Source organism: Scophthalmus maximus, chromosome 21, assembly GCF_022379125.1.
Source record: "Scophthalmus maximus strain ysfricsl-2021 chromosome 21, ASM2237912v1, whole genome shotgun sequence".
Classification (NCBI taxonomy): domain Eukaryota; kingdom Metazoa; phylum Chordata; class Actinopteri; order Pleuronectiformes; family Scophthalmidae; genus Scophthalmus; species Scophthalmus maximus.
The window spans coordinates 11,734,694-11,752,500 of record NC_061535.1 but is presented as its reverse complement, the minus strand read 5'-3'; the positions used below and the strand labels follow the sequence as shown (position 1 = coordinate 11,752,500).

At 44.0% G+C, this 17,807-nt stretch overlaps 1 protein-coding gene across 5 annotated transcripts in view; it reads right to left on the bottom strand.

Annotated features, from left to right (window-relative positions):
* palmdb (palmdelphin b) overlaps window positions 1–17,807 on the bottom strand; it is a 40,033-nt gene that overhangs the window by 842 nt on the left and 21,384 nt on the right. For 3 of the 5 annotated variants that reach the window (XM_035618730.2, XM_035618729.2, XM_035618731.2), the window contains 3 exons: window positions 1,425–4,020; window positions 1,230–1,321; window positions 1–1,075 (listed from right to left, as the gene is read on the bottom strand). The exon at window positions 1–1,075 is cut by the window's left edge and continues 842 nt beyond it. In XM_035618730.2, coding sequence (XP_035474623.2) covers window positions 992–1,075; window positions 1,230–1,321; window positions 1,425–4,020 — 2,772 coding nt within the window. In that variant the 3' untranslated portion in view covers window positions 1–991. Of the gene's footprint in view, window positions 1,076–1,229; window positions 1,322–1,424; window positions 4,021–13,878; window positions 16,208–17,079; window positions 17,191–17,518; window positions 17,544–17,807 lie in introns of those variants that run through there. The other 2 variants (XM_035618732.2, XM_035618733.2) reach the window with 2 other exon arrangements.

Sequence of the window (17,807 nt, the reverse complement as noted above, 5' to 3'; positions counted from 1 at the left end):
ATCTGATTAAGATTTACAATGTCCAGAAAAGTTTGGACTCAACAATACAGCCGTCTAACATTCAGGCATCTTCGCAAAAAAAAGCTGTCTTGCAAGTACTTTTCAGTTTACTGTCAGCAAATGACCCTATTTTACATAAAGTAGGTATTTTCCCAAGTGAGTCTTGATACAGTAGTCACATGTATTATAATATTGAAAGAGTTTTTGGAGCCGTAATCCAACCGTGTGGACATACTGCTGGTTAAACACTCCTCCCGAAGCTTAATTTAAGTTTCAGCTGCACTTTAAGATTACAGCGACCATTTACTCTTTCATTATACACATGGCATGTGAGTACTGTATTAAGCTAATAACAAAGGCCCATTAGGGAATCAGAAATAAGTTCAGCACTCCTGGATCTCCTCAATAGGCAGGGGACGATCGACGAGGAGACGTACAGTTATTGAATATTATTGCATGATACATAAACTGATAACCTGGGTTTTGTCTCTGTGAAATTGAGATTATGTTGGTATTTACCTGCACTGATCAGCGTATCATTCCATTCATATCGTAGCCACACGGTTTAAAATAGCAAGTGTGTGTTGGCACAGTTATAGTCAATCTTGTCATACAAATTACTTTGCTACTACGAAAAGTAGTAGCACCTGTAGCCTGTAAGAGCTGAAACCAGCAGCCTTCCAGCTATGAGTGTTGATTTAGACTTGATGAGGACACGTCAGAACAGTGTGGCTTTCTGAAAAAGTAATGTACACCCTCTGTCCAGAATCACCCCCCGTACTTTGTGTCTCGCTTCTCTTTGATCCGTCCAAACCGCGTCATTATTGTCTTGCTATTTCTTTTTTTTTTGCCCAAAGCATCACAGAAGCAGAGTAGTTTAGGTTATGTCACAACATGAAACAGACAATTGCAATGCGGGAATCTAACTTTGAATGAGAACAACACTTGACATTCAACGCCCTTATATGGCAAACTGGCGACTTGTTCCTCTTCACTCATTTTTTGTAAACTCGCCCGCCTCCCAGCGCACGGCCATGGCACTCTTGCGTCTTCCTCCGGCGTAGACCTCCGGAAACTGAAGAAGAAGAAGAAGTAAAGAGCTGATCGCTTACCAAGTTTCAGAGCTACGCTCCCCCCCCCCCCCCACCTTTTGTGATTTAAGACAAGGTAAACATGAGAGATTATTCTTGATTGATATTTTGAAGAATAGCGTTTCATCATGAGCTTACTCTGTGATCACAGGACAGAGCAGAGCGATCCATCCTGTAGGCTGTTTTCATTGGTGATGATGGAGAGGACTTGCACTTCTCTGGTACATCTGCTAGACAACAGTCAAAAGACCTTCATTATCTTAAAATCTACACACAGAGGTAAACATAGAAAAACAATCCAAATACAAGAGTTGTAAATAATTGCTGACATACCTGAAGTGTCAAATGTCAAAGTGTCCATGTGATTTGACAGCATTCTTTCCGTGTTGAACCTGTCTTTGCCATACAGGTTTGCTCTCTCTTTCCTCAGCTCTTCCTCCCTCTGCTTCACCAACTTAATGTCTTCATCCACAAACGACAGTGTGCTTCTTGAACGCAGCTTGAAAAAGGGGTTGTTGAGGAACATCTTTTCCTGCGGCGGCTCACAGGCTTTGTTGAGGGAGAACTCCGAGGCACTGCGAATTATCAGATTGGTTGTCTCCAGGATGATGAGGTTCGAGCTGTGGTCCTCGGAGCGCCACTCGCCAGGCCGAGCTGCCACATTGTCTTTGCAATGTCTGGGACTGGTGGTGAAATCGCTGCTGGGGTCGAGTATGATGGTATGTTTCAGCGGTTCCTTAGTGGGTGAGGAGGTGATGATGAAGGATGGCGTAAGCGGAGTGCTTATGGATCTGGGTATACCTCGTGATGGAGCGCAGTCGGTTGATTTGCCCATCCTCGAGAAGCCCTTCTCTCTCCTAAAGTTTTCCTCCCTCTCCATTGATATGCGAATCTCCCTCTCAATCGGTGTTTCTGGGTCGTCATATGCGGACCTGTAACTGGAGTCATCCAGGCCAGAGTCCTCTGAGCAAGGGCTGAATTGGGTGAGAGGATAATCCCCTACCAGATTCAAATTCTCTAGATCATGCGCTTTTTTGTGAGTTCTTTCGATGTTGCGGACTGGTGTGTACATGAAGTTGTGGCCGCCATGGAAGCTGGGCTGCTTGGTAGTAGGCAAGACAATCTTGTTCTTGGTCTGCTCCTCTTTTTCCCGCCACTGTTTACGAGTTTGCTGGAAGTCCACATGCTCTGTGCTGACATTCTCACTCTTAGTCTCCTGTATCACACAGAAGTCTTTAGGTAGCTTCTTGTTTTGATCTGCCTCGTTTTGCTGTTGGTGGGTGGTGTGGTTATGATTGGCATCCCTGCCATTTTCACTCTCATCTTCAGAGATCTTGGACAAACCTTGAATGCCTAAAGGATTATATTTAACCTCTTGTGTCGGGGCGGGAAAGGGAATTACATCTTCAGGTTGTTCAAGAACTTCTTCATCCTCTGGAACTCCAAAACAGACCTCTTCAAAGTTGCCTTGTTCTTCAAAGTCTGTCACCTCAACTTTCTGCACAAAGAGCTCCTGGGCACTCAGCTGAAGACTGTCCAAATAGGAATCGTCATCTTCTTTATTTATAGAAGAGGAGAATATTGCCCTCCATTTTTCGTCACCATCACTATCCGAGGAAGCCGCTGCAATTTCAACTCTCAGGCATTCATCCATTTCCTCGTGGTCAAGGTCATGGCAGGATTCATTGGAATCTGACATTGCCTCTTCTCTAATGCAATGCTCCAATATTGACTCCCCTGTAATGGGTGGATCAAATAGGATTTCATGGGCCTCTGGGTCTTCCTCAGTGTCCATTTGCAGACTTTTATAGCCATTATCTTTAGGATTAAAGTCGTTATGATCAGCCTCAGGCTCTGGCTCAGTGTATAACTCTGGCTCAGGGTATAACTCTAGCTCAGGATCCTGCTCAGGGTATTCCCCATCTTCAAGGTTGTCCTCAGGCTCAGGGTGTTGTCCTGCTTCGATGTTCTCCTCAGGTTCAGGGTATTGTCCGTCTTCAAGGTTGTCCTCAGGATCAGGGTATAACTCTACCTCAGGATCTTGCTCAGGGTATTGCCCATCTTCAAGGTTGTCCTCAGGATCAGGGTAGGGCCCCACTTCAAGGTTGTCCTCAGGCTCAGGGTAGGGCCCCACTTCAAGGTTGTCCTCAGGCTCAGGGTATTGCTCTGGTTCAGGGTAGGGCCCCACTTCAAGGTTGTCCTCAGGCTCAGGGTATTTCTCTGGTTCGGAGTCTGGCTCTGGTTCAGGATACTGCTCTGTTTCAGGGTCTGGCTCTGGTTCAGGATACTGCTCTGGTTCAGGGTCTGGCTCTGGTTCAGGATACTGCTCTGGTTCAGGATACTGCTCTGGTTCAGGGTCTGGCTCTGGTTCGGGATACTGCTCTGGTTCAGGGTCTTGCTCTGGTTCAGGATACTGCTCCGACTCAGGGAATTGTTCTTGCTCAGGATCTTGTTCTGGTGTGTCCTGTCTCTTACGATGGGCCTCATTCTCATAAACACTATCAGCACTGGAGAGTGTGTCAGACACAGACGAGGTGATTGACTCATTTCTGTTGAGCTCTTCATGCCCTGATTCTAATATTAAAACTTCCTTTTGATCCTGGCAAGGCATTTCAGTTGTCTCAGAGCAATCAGGGATGTCAATCTCAATTTTCCCAGTCGGCAGGTCAGGTAATAATGTACCAAGAATTGCCTTTTCCCCTGGGGAATCTGATAAGTCTGTCTCTAAACAAACTTGCTCGTCATCTGCACTGAAATCCTTCCCCTGCTCAGGTGAATCAGCCACAGCCACCTCCACTTCACAGTCCACTGGCAGCTCTGATTGTTCGGCGGTTTCCATGGTGACAGGATAGGAGTTGTGATTCTTAGTTGTGCTGCAACCTTCGTTCAGTTCGTTTCCATCTGCCTCTCTATCTATCGACGTAGCTTTCTGAGAAAAGAGAGAATGAGGGAAAGAGACAATTCATTTCTGGATTGAAGAATTATTGTTGTATGATTAAGCGAAATGATGGCATTATTCACAATATCCTTAACCTTGTCTTTCTCCAGTGTCTCTCAGTATTTATGTCTTCGAATTTAAAAAAGACAAAGACAAGTCCATTCTTTATATTTGCCTGCGTGCCATCCCCCAAATTAAGCAGCAAAGACTTTACCATGAGGAAGACAGTGGAGCTCATGACTTGCACTAAGCCACTAAATGAAAAGCCGGGGCTATTATTTGGAATTGAGTCCATTATAGTTTGATTATATTTACATTTATAAAATACAGTAAATATAATTTTTCAAAAACACTGGTCTATACAAATACGACCCTGAATTCTTTGACGGGAAGGTTTTGATTTGTCTCCACAGAACTCATCACAGTAGGTCATTATCTCCATTGTCATCATCGACACCTCAGACAGGAAAGGTTCACTAACAGTCCAGGATGTTTTTGTGACTGTGCCGCCAATGTGATATTGGCAGATCCTCCGGGAACAACTCTTGGGGCGCAACAAGCACACTCAAGTTGTCCACGGACGGCACTCAAACGTTCTGCGCCAGGCGGAGAAACACTTTCAGATGTATCTGTGGAGCGATGGGGTGTGATCATGACAGTAGCGGTGTGTGTGTGTGTGTGTGTGTGTGAGAGAGAGAGAGAGAGAGAGAGATGGGGGGGGGTCTCTTGGTTGTTTGTGCTTGCTGTTGTTGTGCTGAGTGAATGTGTCCGTAAATGGGTTATGTGCAGAGAGAGAGAGAGAGAGAAATGAATTAGATGGCATTATACAGAATCTGTTCTTATGTAAGACTGCGGGTCTGCATCCCACACACTGGTAAAGTGTCCCTGCAAGATGATTAGCTGAGCCCCGCAAGCACGCACACACACGCGCACGCACACGCACACGCACACGCACACACACACACACACCAGCATTTAAAGTACTATGACTAGTCAGCCATTATTGAGTACGTGAACTTCTTGACTCTTAAATATTCAGATGCACTCCCTGAAAGCTTCTCAGTTTCTTCGGCAAAAATGTAAATCCACTGGGCATGTGAGGACACCTTCGGCTGCATGGTTACGTAGCAGCCTACACCTTTGTGAACAAACTATAGTTAGATTAGTTTAAATTTGGGGATTTGCATGTGCTATTAGATACTATGATATCATCAGAAAGTTTTTTTTTCCATTTAACAGTATGCTAATCTATATTTTTCACCATTATAGCTCTGGCAACCACTGTGTAGCTAGAGTTTATCACCTTGATTTCATGTCAAACATAGTGGACTCTATTGGGACATATTCATGTAATTATCACAGAAATACTGATATGTTCAAAACAATATTTTTCAAAAACAAAAACTGACGGTTATGATATTCTATCATGCCAATCTGCCCTATGAAGAAGGTTAACCTGTAACATTATGCATATTCTCCATTAACATCTCATGGATTATATCAACCTGATAACCTGTATTCATCACTACCTATTTTCTGTTTAGATTATTTATCTAAGCAGCTATAAGCTTTATGTGATAATATAAAAATATACAATCACTATTTTTTTTTGCATCTTTTAGACGTTCAAACACATTCATCGTTTTTTCTGTTAAAGACCACTCTGCTGGTGCTGCTGGAGGAAGTCTCCCTATATATATGTAGATCATATGTATGCACCACTGAATGTATGCAGATTGTGTGGTTCATTCAGATGAACAACATTTCTGCTCTGAAAAAATTATTATTTATGAAATCATCACAAAACCGTGATTAACGCTTTCAAGAAAGTCAAGAGGCAAGCCTGCGAGGGAATTTCGAATGCGCCCAATCAGCATAAGCACAAAGGCCGCGCACGGTCGAGTGGCTTCATCTAAAAGGTTAAATACTGTGATTGCAGCCCGATATTTGATTTACACCGTGTGATCACATTTGTTCCAGATGGGTGAGCGGGGGCTGGAGTCTAACACACAGTATAGAGCCCTGGATAGATACTACTAATAATAATCATAATAAAAAATGTTCAAAGACACTTTACATAGGTTAAAAGAAACTAAGAAAATCAAAGAAAAGCAGCTTGCGATGCCACTTATAGACTTAGACATAGTTTGAATAACTTTGAAAACTCTAAAATAGCTCAAATAAAAACAACAAGTAAATCAAACTTAGTGCAATTTTAAAATTCTGTTCACCAGATCATTATCATCATCATCATCATGGCTGACAATTTGCTGCCATTACTTATGCAGTATGTGTTTCAGTCGTCTCTCTCAGGATCTGTTTGCAGATTTGCCCAGTTGCCCACCGACCGTAGGATATGATATTCTCTCAGACTGTCACATGTCCCTCATGCACATTAGTCAGGGGCCACTTTGCAGAGATACGTATCGAATGTGGAAACGAAGGGGGATTGATGGTGGCTCTATAAATGGCAGCAGAGCTCGGGGGCCCCCCGAGTCTGCAAACGATCGACGCATTCTCTTTTGACACAACGGTGAGACTGACGATCGTTTGATGGATCCAAAAATGGAGTGTTGGTGTTGTTTGCGCCGCTGCCAATTTTCATGGTCAGCGGCCCCACAGGGCCCATGGGCCCTAACCCTTTTTAACAGGACAACCCGCGGCTTCTTGACTCCACAAACATCAAACGGAGCCAGCGCCGGCGCGCTCCCCCACCGAGTTTCTAGTCCTTTTTTCGCCTTCCCCCTTTCCCTCCACAGCTCTCTTCAGAGCAGATAACGTTTCCTTTCCATTGCAACCCGCTTCCCGCATAATGCGACCCGAGCGAGAAAATCAAACGCAGGAGAGGCTGGCGTTTCGGCGTTTGAGCTGCTGTCGTGACGAGGCTCGAAATCGCGCAACAACAATCAACGCACTCATCTCTCAGTGTGTGAATCAAACGGGATGCCGGGAGGATGAATCAGAGCGGCGCGCGCTGCTCTCTGCACAGATCGACTCGGAAGCTTCACAGCAGCGCCAGGGAACGTCTGACCGTCTGTGTGTGACACCCGTCGGTCAAGCAATTCTCCAATAATCACCCCACGTACAGTATATATCTCTGGAGTCAGAGTAGTTACTGGTAGGAAACGACAAATCAAAAAGAAAAACTAAATATTCCTTTCACACATTTCCAACATGTGACAGTAGCATGAGCAAACGCTACACATCACCTCCATTGTGGACTTGTATGAACAACATTCCTACACTTTTTTTGGGCCTGAGGGAAACTCATCATCACCAGCTTTTAATTCTGCGCCAAACTCTCTTATTATAAGTGTGTAGAACAGCGTCTGATGAATGCCACCCAGTCACGAAGGGGTGCATGTTTGTAAGATTTTAACATCTAAATCAACATTCCTTGGAGTTACCACTCCAAGGTTTCATTCACAAAAAATGTCATCACCCCCGCTCCTCCAAATATGGTCATTGAGTCAAAAATATTATATATATATAACCCATGGTTGTACGGTATGATGAGACATGACTCAGCCATAGTCGCGTGTCTTCAACACGGTAAGAACTCCATCTCTTCCAATCCACAGCCGGTCAGTTCGCACTGTGGAGATTGGTAACAAACGCACACGCGCGTACACTCAAACGCCTACGAGACACGTGCATGCGACAGACTGAGCGCCATGGCAACCGTCAACAGGCCAGACTCTTGGTGCACCGCTCAGCTGTGGCCTCCCTCTCCTCCACCCCCTCACCGCCTCATCGGCAGACTGCTCGGCGCGATGGGGAAGACGTGATGCGTTTAAGTTGCAATTGAAAAACTTGGTAAATACAAATTCCTTCCCCAGAATAACCTCCAAACAAACAAACAAACAAACATCTTATCATGCGGAATGTCAAATAACACTTACGGGTCCTCTTTTGTCGTAGTGCAACTACAACGTTCAGGCTCTGATTGAGAAGTAACTCACATAATTTATGCCTGCATCATGAGGTTCAGTCCATTTCATATGATCTTATCTCTTATCTTTAGCAGCCTTGTACAAACATAATCTCCCTCAAGCCCAATGTCTACGTATTAACACACACACATCGGTTTGTTTTGGCACCGTCCCGTTGCCCCAAATCGGAAAATTTGAATTAATCAGCGCCTATAAATTAGTTAGTTCCTCCTCTTTGAGTAATGTTTGTTAAAAGCTACAGCGATCAGATGTTTTAGGAAGTTTCTAGTCTTTTTTTCAACAATGGAATGAGTTTCATGTCTTTCGTTGGAACCAACTGGTTCACACTGAGGTAGAGTAGAAACGCATTGCTGGTCTTTTCACAGAATGTGTCGACAATAACAAAAAAACATTATTTAATGTGTTTTTTTATATATTAAAAAAAGCTGTACTCATATACAGCATGTACTGTATGTACTGTATGTTCCACAGCAGTTAACTGGTAGATGTTCTCATTTAGAACAATGACACTTTTATATTAACCTTCTCTGACATATATTGTTGAAATCATAATACTTTTTACCGTCAATGAGAACAATCAGAGGATTTTAAAAGAGCTTTGTAGACGAAATTCCACTTTAATTTACCGGGCTAACGCACTGCTCCTCCATCCACTACACAGTAAGCTATAGTAAGTCACACCTACCGTCATCATGCAGTAGATCATCCACACAGAAATCATATCCAGATAACAACAGCTTCCAAATATCACAGACAGAATGTCACGACACAAACACTCGAACTGTTACTGTCCATGTAGGTGACGCTTTGGTGACACAGAACTTTAGTGGCCTTGCGTGGAAAGACCATTGAACACACACACACACACACCCACACACACACACACACACACACACACACACACACACACACACACACACCCACACACACACACTCACGCTCACACACACACTCACACTCTCACACACACACACACACACACACACACACACACACACACACACACACACACACACACACACACACACACTCACACACACGCAAGTATTGGCAGAATTGTCATTAAGATGAGCCTCATAGTGGAGATGGGGCACCCCGAGGCTGTTTTCTAATGACACACGCAGACACACACACACACGCACACACACACGCACTATGTCAATGTTTTTTCCATCCGACCGAGATACATAACCACACGTAAAAAAATCTAATGTTTACAAACTGAATTTCGACAACTAAACTTTTAGAGTGAAAAGTAAAATGTTTCCAGATTTGAGGATTTGAGGATTTAAGGATTTGCGGATTGCAAAACAAAAAAAAAGGAAAAAAGCATCCTCTCCATCCTCCGTCACAGTCTCACAGACCCTGTCGCATGCTCCCTGTAAGTCCATCAGTGTTTTACAGCTGTGCGACTGTGAAGTAGTGATGGGAGTCACGGCCCTTGAAGGGAGACAAATCACTTGGCTCCGTTCCTCCCTCCGAGGGGTTTTTGACACATTGCGTTTCCTGTGACTGCTTCATAACAAAAGTTGTGGCGTGTTTCATTGATTACATGCCTTTAATGTGACGGCAGGAGGAAATGTTCACTGCATCTCATGTGAATACAGCCAGTTCATAATAGTTCTGCTTATATGTAAATATTGGCTCCGTACATTTATTGAAATGAAAATATTGCTCGTCGCCACTTTAAATAATCATGCAGACACGCACAGAATCATGTTGAGGCGCTTTTACGTAACCGGGTTTTTAACAGTGCATGTAAACACATCATCACTGAGCGGCTTACATCCTCATTTTGCAAAAGCTCTGTAAAATTTGGGCGAGGAGAGGCGGCTGAAACGAGAGAGACAAATATGTGTTTGAAAGTTTGACCAAGTCAACGTGGACGTATTCTGAAGTAAGTTTGAAAAGAGAGAAGATATGCAAGGATACTATTTGGAGGACTTGGAACCTCGTGCTTGAAACGTCTCCATGGCAAAACATATCTTCTCTCTATCTTCTTTCCCCCATAATATTTTCGTTTTCTACCGCCCCGAGAGACCGAACTCGTCCCATCCGCCCGTCGAGAGCCCTGTGAAATATCGCCAGGATTTTGATGAACCAAACAATTGAATCTCCGAGCTCGCCGAGGAGCAGCGGAGACGCTCGGCTCGCCATAAAGTGTCACGTTGAAGTCGGCGAGCCGGACACGAGTCAGGAGGGTTTTTTTCTAATACTCTGAACTGGAGGCCTGATAACTTAATGAAACCGGGGAGTGAGTGGTTTAAATCTCGGAGGGAGAACGACCTTGAAGTGATTCACCTCTCGTATCGGGGGGGAGTTTATAAATCATCAGCCGAGGCCCTGATGTGCGTGAAGCCCGCGTTGCACCCTGTTGCATTTGAAACATGTCTGAATGTGAAACTGTCCAATCTGTGATCGCCGTGAGGAGATTTCTGATTAGATTTTATTCATCATGATTTAGATGAGTCTACACAATGGTGTTTTTTGGGCGGTAATTGTATTCCACCGTTGTGTGCGTGACGCCTTCATACTAAATTATCACACTGCCTTTTTTCAATCGTAATATATTATACATTTTCCTTCAGCGCTGCAGATATTGAGAAAGAAACAATTTTTATTTCATTATAACACCCTCACGCACGCACGCACGCAGGCACGCACACACACACACACACACACACACACACACACACACACACACACACACACACACACACACACACACACACACACACACACACACACACACACACACACACACACACACAGCTGAATTATTCTCCATCAGGTTGACAGGCTCATTGTGCATTACAGCTCTTGACACTGAGGATGAAGTACGGGGAGGGAGCACAGTCAGGCCGTCATCTACATCTTAGATTGGCTAACTATGTGAACACTATTGTGTGTGCGTGTGTGTGTGTGTGTGTGTTTCTGTGTGTGTGTGAGTGTGTGTTGCAGCTACACTCATGCGTACGAGTTTTCATTACTGGTTGAGAACACTTGGCTGAATCCCTCTCCACAGCAAGATTTGGTGCAAGACACCTGCAGGCTAAACCGCAAATATGATGCCATCACTTTATATTGTCTGTGAAGAAAGACACACAAATACTGAACACTGAGTATAAAGCATTGATCAAGCATCAGAAAATAGGACTATTGATAGTCTCTCATTTTTCTCCTTCTCATTCAGCTCCATCATTAGTCAAAAACTATTAAAAACCACATCAGTGAGACACACTGATTACCGAAAACCCCCCCACATATTTATTTTTATTATTTTGAATCAGTCTCACATATACACACCACCCTGCCGCCAGAGACACTGGAAACAAGTGCACAAAACGAGCATCAGTCTGCCCCGGCAACTGCACAAATGCATTTTTTCCTTATTCAGGGGAAAACACCACAGACATGGTAGAGAAGACAGAACCAACATATTGCTGCTTTATAAAAAAAACAATAACCCCATTTGCCTTAAGTGGAAAAAAATCCCCCAAAACTGACTGATGCACTTACAGGGTTCCCCTGCCTGTACCCTGCAGCTTACAAGACAGTGAACAGCAACCACCGGTGGGATGAACAATCACTGCTTTAATATTCAAGGACTGCATGTAAAGGATAACATATACTTGTTGGACACACACACACACGCACGCACACACACACACACACACACACACACACACAAACACACACACACTCTACTGCAGCTAGTCAACACAGCATATAACTCTGCCCAGTCCACATCCATCTATGCCAAACACACGGTGGTGGTCATGATGGTGATGATGATGATGATGATGATGATGATGATGAATTCCATTTCAGCAGCCGCAGCCAAACACAGCAGAGTGGATCGATTGCTCTGACACAACAGGAAATCTTTGCAAACTTTCTGATGCGCGTGTGTGTGTGTGTGAGTGTGTGTGTGAGTGTGTGTCAATGGACCTACCTGAGACAGTGTGTGGCAGGCTAACGCAGAGGGCTCTGCTGCTCTGTCTCTGAGTGTTTGCAGCCTCACACTGACTGGGCAGCGTTGCCTGGCTGCTGCCGCCCTGTGATTGGGCGGCTGGTGCAAAGAGGGAGAGGGGGGTGGGGGGTGGGGGGTTGTATTCTGGAGACAGCCAATACTTGAGCTCTCTGTGATGAACACAGTCTCGGGCAGAGAGCAGCTCATCTTGTGCTCATGCACACTCTCTCCATCCCGCAGTGGGACCGATTTGAGCCGCTCGCTTATTCCTCCCCATGTTGCAGGGAGAACTTCAAAAGCCTCACTGGCATTTTTTTTTCTTCAGTTACACCTACGTTTATATATTTCATTGAAGAACTGTGGTCATAACTGCTTACTGCAGAAAACCTATTTCATATATGAACAAAAATTGATGATCAATATCACTGAAATCACCCTGTGTTTTTTAATGTGTGTGTATATCATAGAGCTGCAACAGTTCATCGATTAATAATCGACTGCTAAATTAATCGGCAAACATTTTGATGTAGTAGTAGTTTTTATGAAAATTAGAGTCAAAATTCTCTGATTTCAGCCTCTTAAATGTGAATATTTTCTGGTTTCTTTGCTCCCCTGTGACAGGAAACTTAATATCTTTGTCGTGTGGACAAAACAAAACATCGTCTTGGTGTTTGGGAAACACGTTCGACAATTTTTACCATTTTATGACATGCTATGGACCAAACAACTACTCGATTGATCGTGGCAGTGATTTTGTGTCAGACATGTGGTCTGAATTTCTTTTGGTGGGCAGATTCATGGTTTCGATCGGATCATAGATGGTCACGTTGAACGTTTTGTTTTCATTTTATTATTTGTTGGGCACTTGGAGAAAGAGGACGGACGCTACGAACACTTCCATCCTTCCGTCAACCATAATGCCTATCCTTTGAGGATCGTGGGAGGCTGTTCCCAGCTGACGTGTGGTGGTGGTGGTGGTCAGGAGGGGGGGGTCCGTCTGTCCATCACAAGGCCGACATACAGAGACCAACCATCCGGGCACATATTCACGCCAACGGGATTTACAGTCTCCAATTACCCTATGACGCAGGTCTGCCCTGCATGATGTGCGATGCCTGGCCCTAATAGCCAACTCTTCCATGAATATAACCTAAACAAGTGTTTTGTCATCCGGTTTGAATGACAAATATCAACCCCCTAAAAACAATAGAGGTACAATGAATTGTACTTGTGGTGATCTACAGACCTTCACTGTGAACTCTGGAGATTTTGACATAACACTCTTTGATTTGTGTTTTTAAAGCAAAAAAAGTGCAAACTGCTTTTCATCCTCAATGTGTTACCGATGCTAATCAATCCACAGTGAATATAATAAAGAAGAATAAATACAGATTTCTTCATCTGCAGAGCATGTGTGGAGAATACAGAATAATGATGGAACAGAATAATCGTGGATATTGAATCCGAGTTCCAGCGATAACAATGGACGTCCCTGCGGTTTCCCACTTTTCAGTTTTTTGTCTTACATAAAGAAGTGCTGTTACATAACTGTATCCTTTAAGCGCGGTATCTTAAGTGCCACCTTGGTTTTTTTTCTCCCTCTTTTCTTTCCACCCTCCTCCATGTTTTTCATCATGCCACAGAGAGAGAGACACCGCGAGGAAGAGAAAACAACCAAGGACGAGAGTGGAACATTCAGTCCGCTCAGCTGTCGGCCCTCGTGTCCATTATGTTGGTTTTTCATCATGACTCAAAAGATGTGTCCTTGTTTTGTAGATTTAACATCATATAAGTAATTCACAGGCTTTTGTGCCTTCTCTTTTTTTTGTGCTCCTGTTGGACCGTCGCATGGACGAAAGGCTCTAGATGTCGACAATGGATTTGGAAATGAACAGCAGGCGAAAACAACACGGTCACAATCAGTCGATGATGAAAGCGTTTTAATCACAAAGTAATTAATAGCACACAGCTCAGTTAATTAGCGCAGATACAAAAAAACAGAAAAATTAAAATGTACTCAGCGGTAAAAAGGCACACACTGTAAAAAAAAGCCACATTTGATGAATATTTTAAGTTAAAAAAAAGCCTTTTATTAATGGTTAATAATCATTTTAAAGCTTTTCTCTCTATATGACAAACGTATGTACAGCTGGGTATCGCACTCATAAGTGAGGTTAACAAGTTGATATGTAGATACAGTTGGGGTTGGATGGGTTTGAGGGAAGTTCTTCCACTGCAAACTGGGAATTCATAATTTCTTTATGGAGATGGCGTAATGATAAAAACACTGTCATGTTGAAAAGAGACAAACACAAACTTGGAACAACATAATTGACTGACACATCACTGCATACGTTGACATTTGAACTGAGGGACTTTGACCAAACTAGGGGAAAAAATAAACACCCATAAAAAAAAAAGTAAGAATATGAGTCCACATACTTTTGGCTACATAGCCAGTAAAGCATTAGTCAGAACTATGCTTGTTTTACCAGACTGTGGACCATAAATTTCTTTGGCTGATTTTATGATGTGACAGTAAAACTATGTCTGGAAAAAGTTCTGCAGCCTAAATTAATCTATTAACATTTACAGTTTAGACTTAAAGACAAGTTAGAAAGTGAGTCAGACATTAATGATCATAAATGTAACTTTTCTATTTGCAGTAAATGGAATAAAATAAAATCTTTGTTTATTTTACACATATTTTTCATATTAATATGACTGTGTAATGAAACTAATTTGCCAGGAGGGGGCAATAAATCTTTATGAATCAACCAGGAACAAGGTCTTGACTGTCGGCTGTTTCACTCAATCAGGAAAAAGGCACAGACATTTCACAAAAAAAATGTTTTGCAACTAATAGCATTTAATTTTTAATTGTATAAACAGGCATCTAGTGTGAGACTGCGGATTATTACAGATAAGATGTGTTCCAGTGTATGAAGGACAAAGAAAGGGGGAGAAGTTCTTCAGTGACGCAGATTCTCAGCCACCAGTGAAGTTGTGTCTCATCTTCCCGTTGTGCAGAGCTTCATCTTCTCCATATTGATGCTGCCCGCGTTCGCCGACTCATCCCCCCCCCGTCCCCGCAGGTAGGGACTGTGCTTCCCTGGCTTGTGGGTGAACGTCGGCTTGTGGAGCCCCAGATCCTCCCGGTGCGCGTAGGCGTCTTCGATCGTTTCCCTGCGGCCTGAAACCTTGGCTACGCCCACCCTGGGCTGAAAGACCCTGCTCCTGTATCCCTCCGGGTGGAACGAGAGACTCTCCTCCCCGTCACTGTCCTCCGTCATCGCCTTGTCGTCGTCCTCGTCGCTGCTCGCTATGACGATCAGCTCGGCCTGGACGTCCTCTTCCTCCTCCTCATCGTCGTCGTCAGCGTTCTTGTAGCCCATGAAGATCATGGTGACGGGTCCCGATTCCAGCTCGTCCGCGCAGGAGTTGGAGGGTGTGTTAAAATCACCTGAGGTCTCTATGAAGGCGTCAAGGTCACCTTCCGCCTTGAGGCTCACCAGCGGAGGACTGTGGCTGTCTACAGTCCTGTAGACCGGCTGAATGGCCGCCGGCATTCCTTCAGACCTGGCTTTGACCGAGACCAGAGCTGCTGGGTGCGGACTGCTCGTGTCCATCCCGCTATTGGCGAGTCCCCGTGGAGGTTTAACGACGATGTTAGACTGTGGAACTGCGCTCTTGTCACTCCTGGGTTGTCCTGGAATGTGGAGGTAGGGCAGCTCTCCGGATTTGTGGACCCTGGACGTGGGGTCCTGTTGGATGAGGCCAGGGCTCGGCGTCTTGCTCTGGGATTTCCATCCCTCCAGGTCTTGTCTGTGCCCGTTCTCCTCCGCCAGGACTTGAGCTCCGTCTCTGGATGAGATGGCACTGTGGAAGGGGCTGGGGCTGCTTGTCGGCGTTTGCCTCTGGGATTTATTCGGCGTCTTCGGCGTTGAGGGCCTGCTGCTTCCCGTGTAGGGAACGGAGTAGACCGGCTGATGGTACTGCACCTCCGTGGGGACCTTCTTGTCCGTGGCCTGTCGTAGCAACTCCTCCACCTCGGTGGGCGTCATCTCTCCAACTGCTCCGCTGTCCTGTTGGCCTCCGTCCGGATGCAGGGCATAGACAGACTTACGCCCGTCGTCGAACACTTTTAACCCCCTGCCCAGGATGGTTTCTGGGGTGATGGATGCTGTAGAGACCACCTGACTTTTGCCTGTTCTCTTATCGTGCTCTACGTTGATCTCCACTGCAAATGTGGCTGGAACGGAGAAAAGACTCAGATGAAATATGTAAAAATGGTTCCATCAGTTTTATATTAATTGAAGAGATTCAAACTTAAATAAAGGTTGGATACAATTCATGCGTGGAAAAAAACCTTTACTTACACATCCCATTTTAATTGAGATCAGTGTAAGTCAATTGTCTGTTAACCACATGATCATTATTAAACCTATAGCCTGCAACAAATTACCTGCTCATACAGTTACTGATTGATTGATTATCAATTGATTGAAAAAATATTAAGCAACTGATTATTTCCTTTATTTTTCTTCCCTACCAATTTTTATTTTATTTTATTTGTCATATGTGAAAGTGAACTGACATTTGTTGCCGTGAAAACAAACGCTATTTGAAATTGTAAATAACCGTGACAGACATTTGAAATAGTCTCAATTTGTTGACAAAACATAAACATATTGGAATATTATTAAATTAAATTAATATTCTAGTTTCTCGATCTGACATGTCACAATGGGCACTCGTCTTTTTCCCACTGATGAAAACTTTGCTCTCTCTAGTGAATGACAAGCAGAGTTCCAGAATGGTTGGCATGGAAACGCGCCGTTCTCCTCGCAGTGAGATCTAATTGCTACATAATTTGCATCCTGGTGAAATGAGAAATTGCAGCTTTTAAAAGAGGATAATGGAGCTGAGAAGCGCTTTTCAGTCAGAGCAGCCAATCTTGAGCGGACAGCTCCGCAGCGCCAAATGGATGTTGGCTGTGACATTGCTGGTGAAACATCAAACATCTGTCCACAGCTTCTTTTTACTTGTTTTCTATCCAATGTGATTGGTCTCTTGCCATATTGTCAAGACATTCTTTTGACAGATGTCAGCCAATGGCTGTACCTATCTTTGGTTCTTCACTTCCAGGCCTACATATCGGAGGGGATTCTGCTGGTGTCACAGTGTAGAATGATGGGATGTCTGGGAGTGGTGAGGGGCCACGGTGTGTCACATCTGAGGAAAAAAAAATAATAACATTACCAGTGAACCACAAGAAAACACCATAGCCTTGAATTTGATATCAGAACATCTCCTTTAAAAGAAAAAAATGGATTTTAAGGGTTAAACACTAAGGTTGAAAGGTTAAAATGTTATCAATAGGAAATATTAATATAATAATATTCAGGTTTGTTAGTGTATGTTAAACCAAATGTCTGACACCCGCAAGGTTAAACACAGTTAGATATTAGACTGAATCTCAAATCTATAAATATGTTGATACATCTTGGCCTGACATATCATGTTAGTCTTCAGGAAAAGCATATAGAAAAGTAACATTTACCTGTCAGGTACTCGGCGTTGAGCTCCTACATGTGAAGACAGAGCGGTTGAGGGTCAAAGTGTTTGTGAGCAGCAGGAAGACATCATCATCATCATCATCATCATCATCATCATCATCAGAGCAGTGAAACAGATCGGGGCGGTTAGCAGCTCAGTCCATGACGGTGTCACGTTAAAGTCGCGGTTATTCCACCGTGCTGTTTATACTACATACTACAGGCAGCAACCGTGCATATTAGTCCTTGTACACTGCACACACCCATCGTGTGAGTGGTCCGTTCACCAGCACA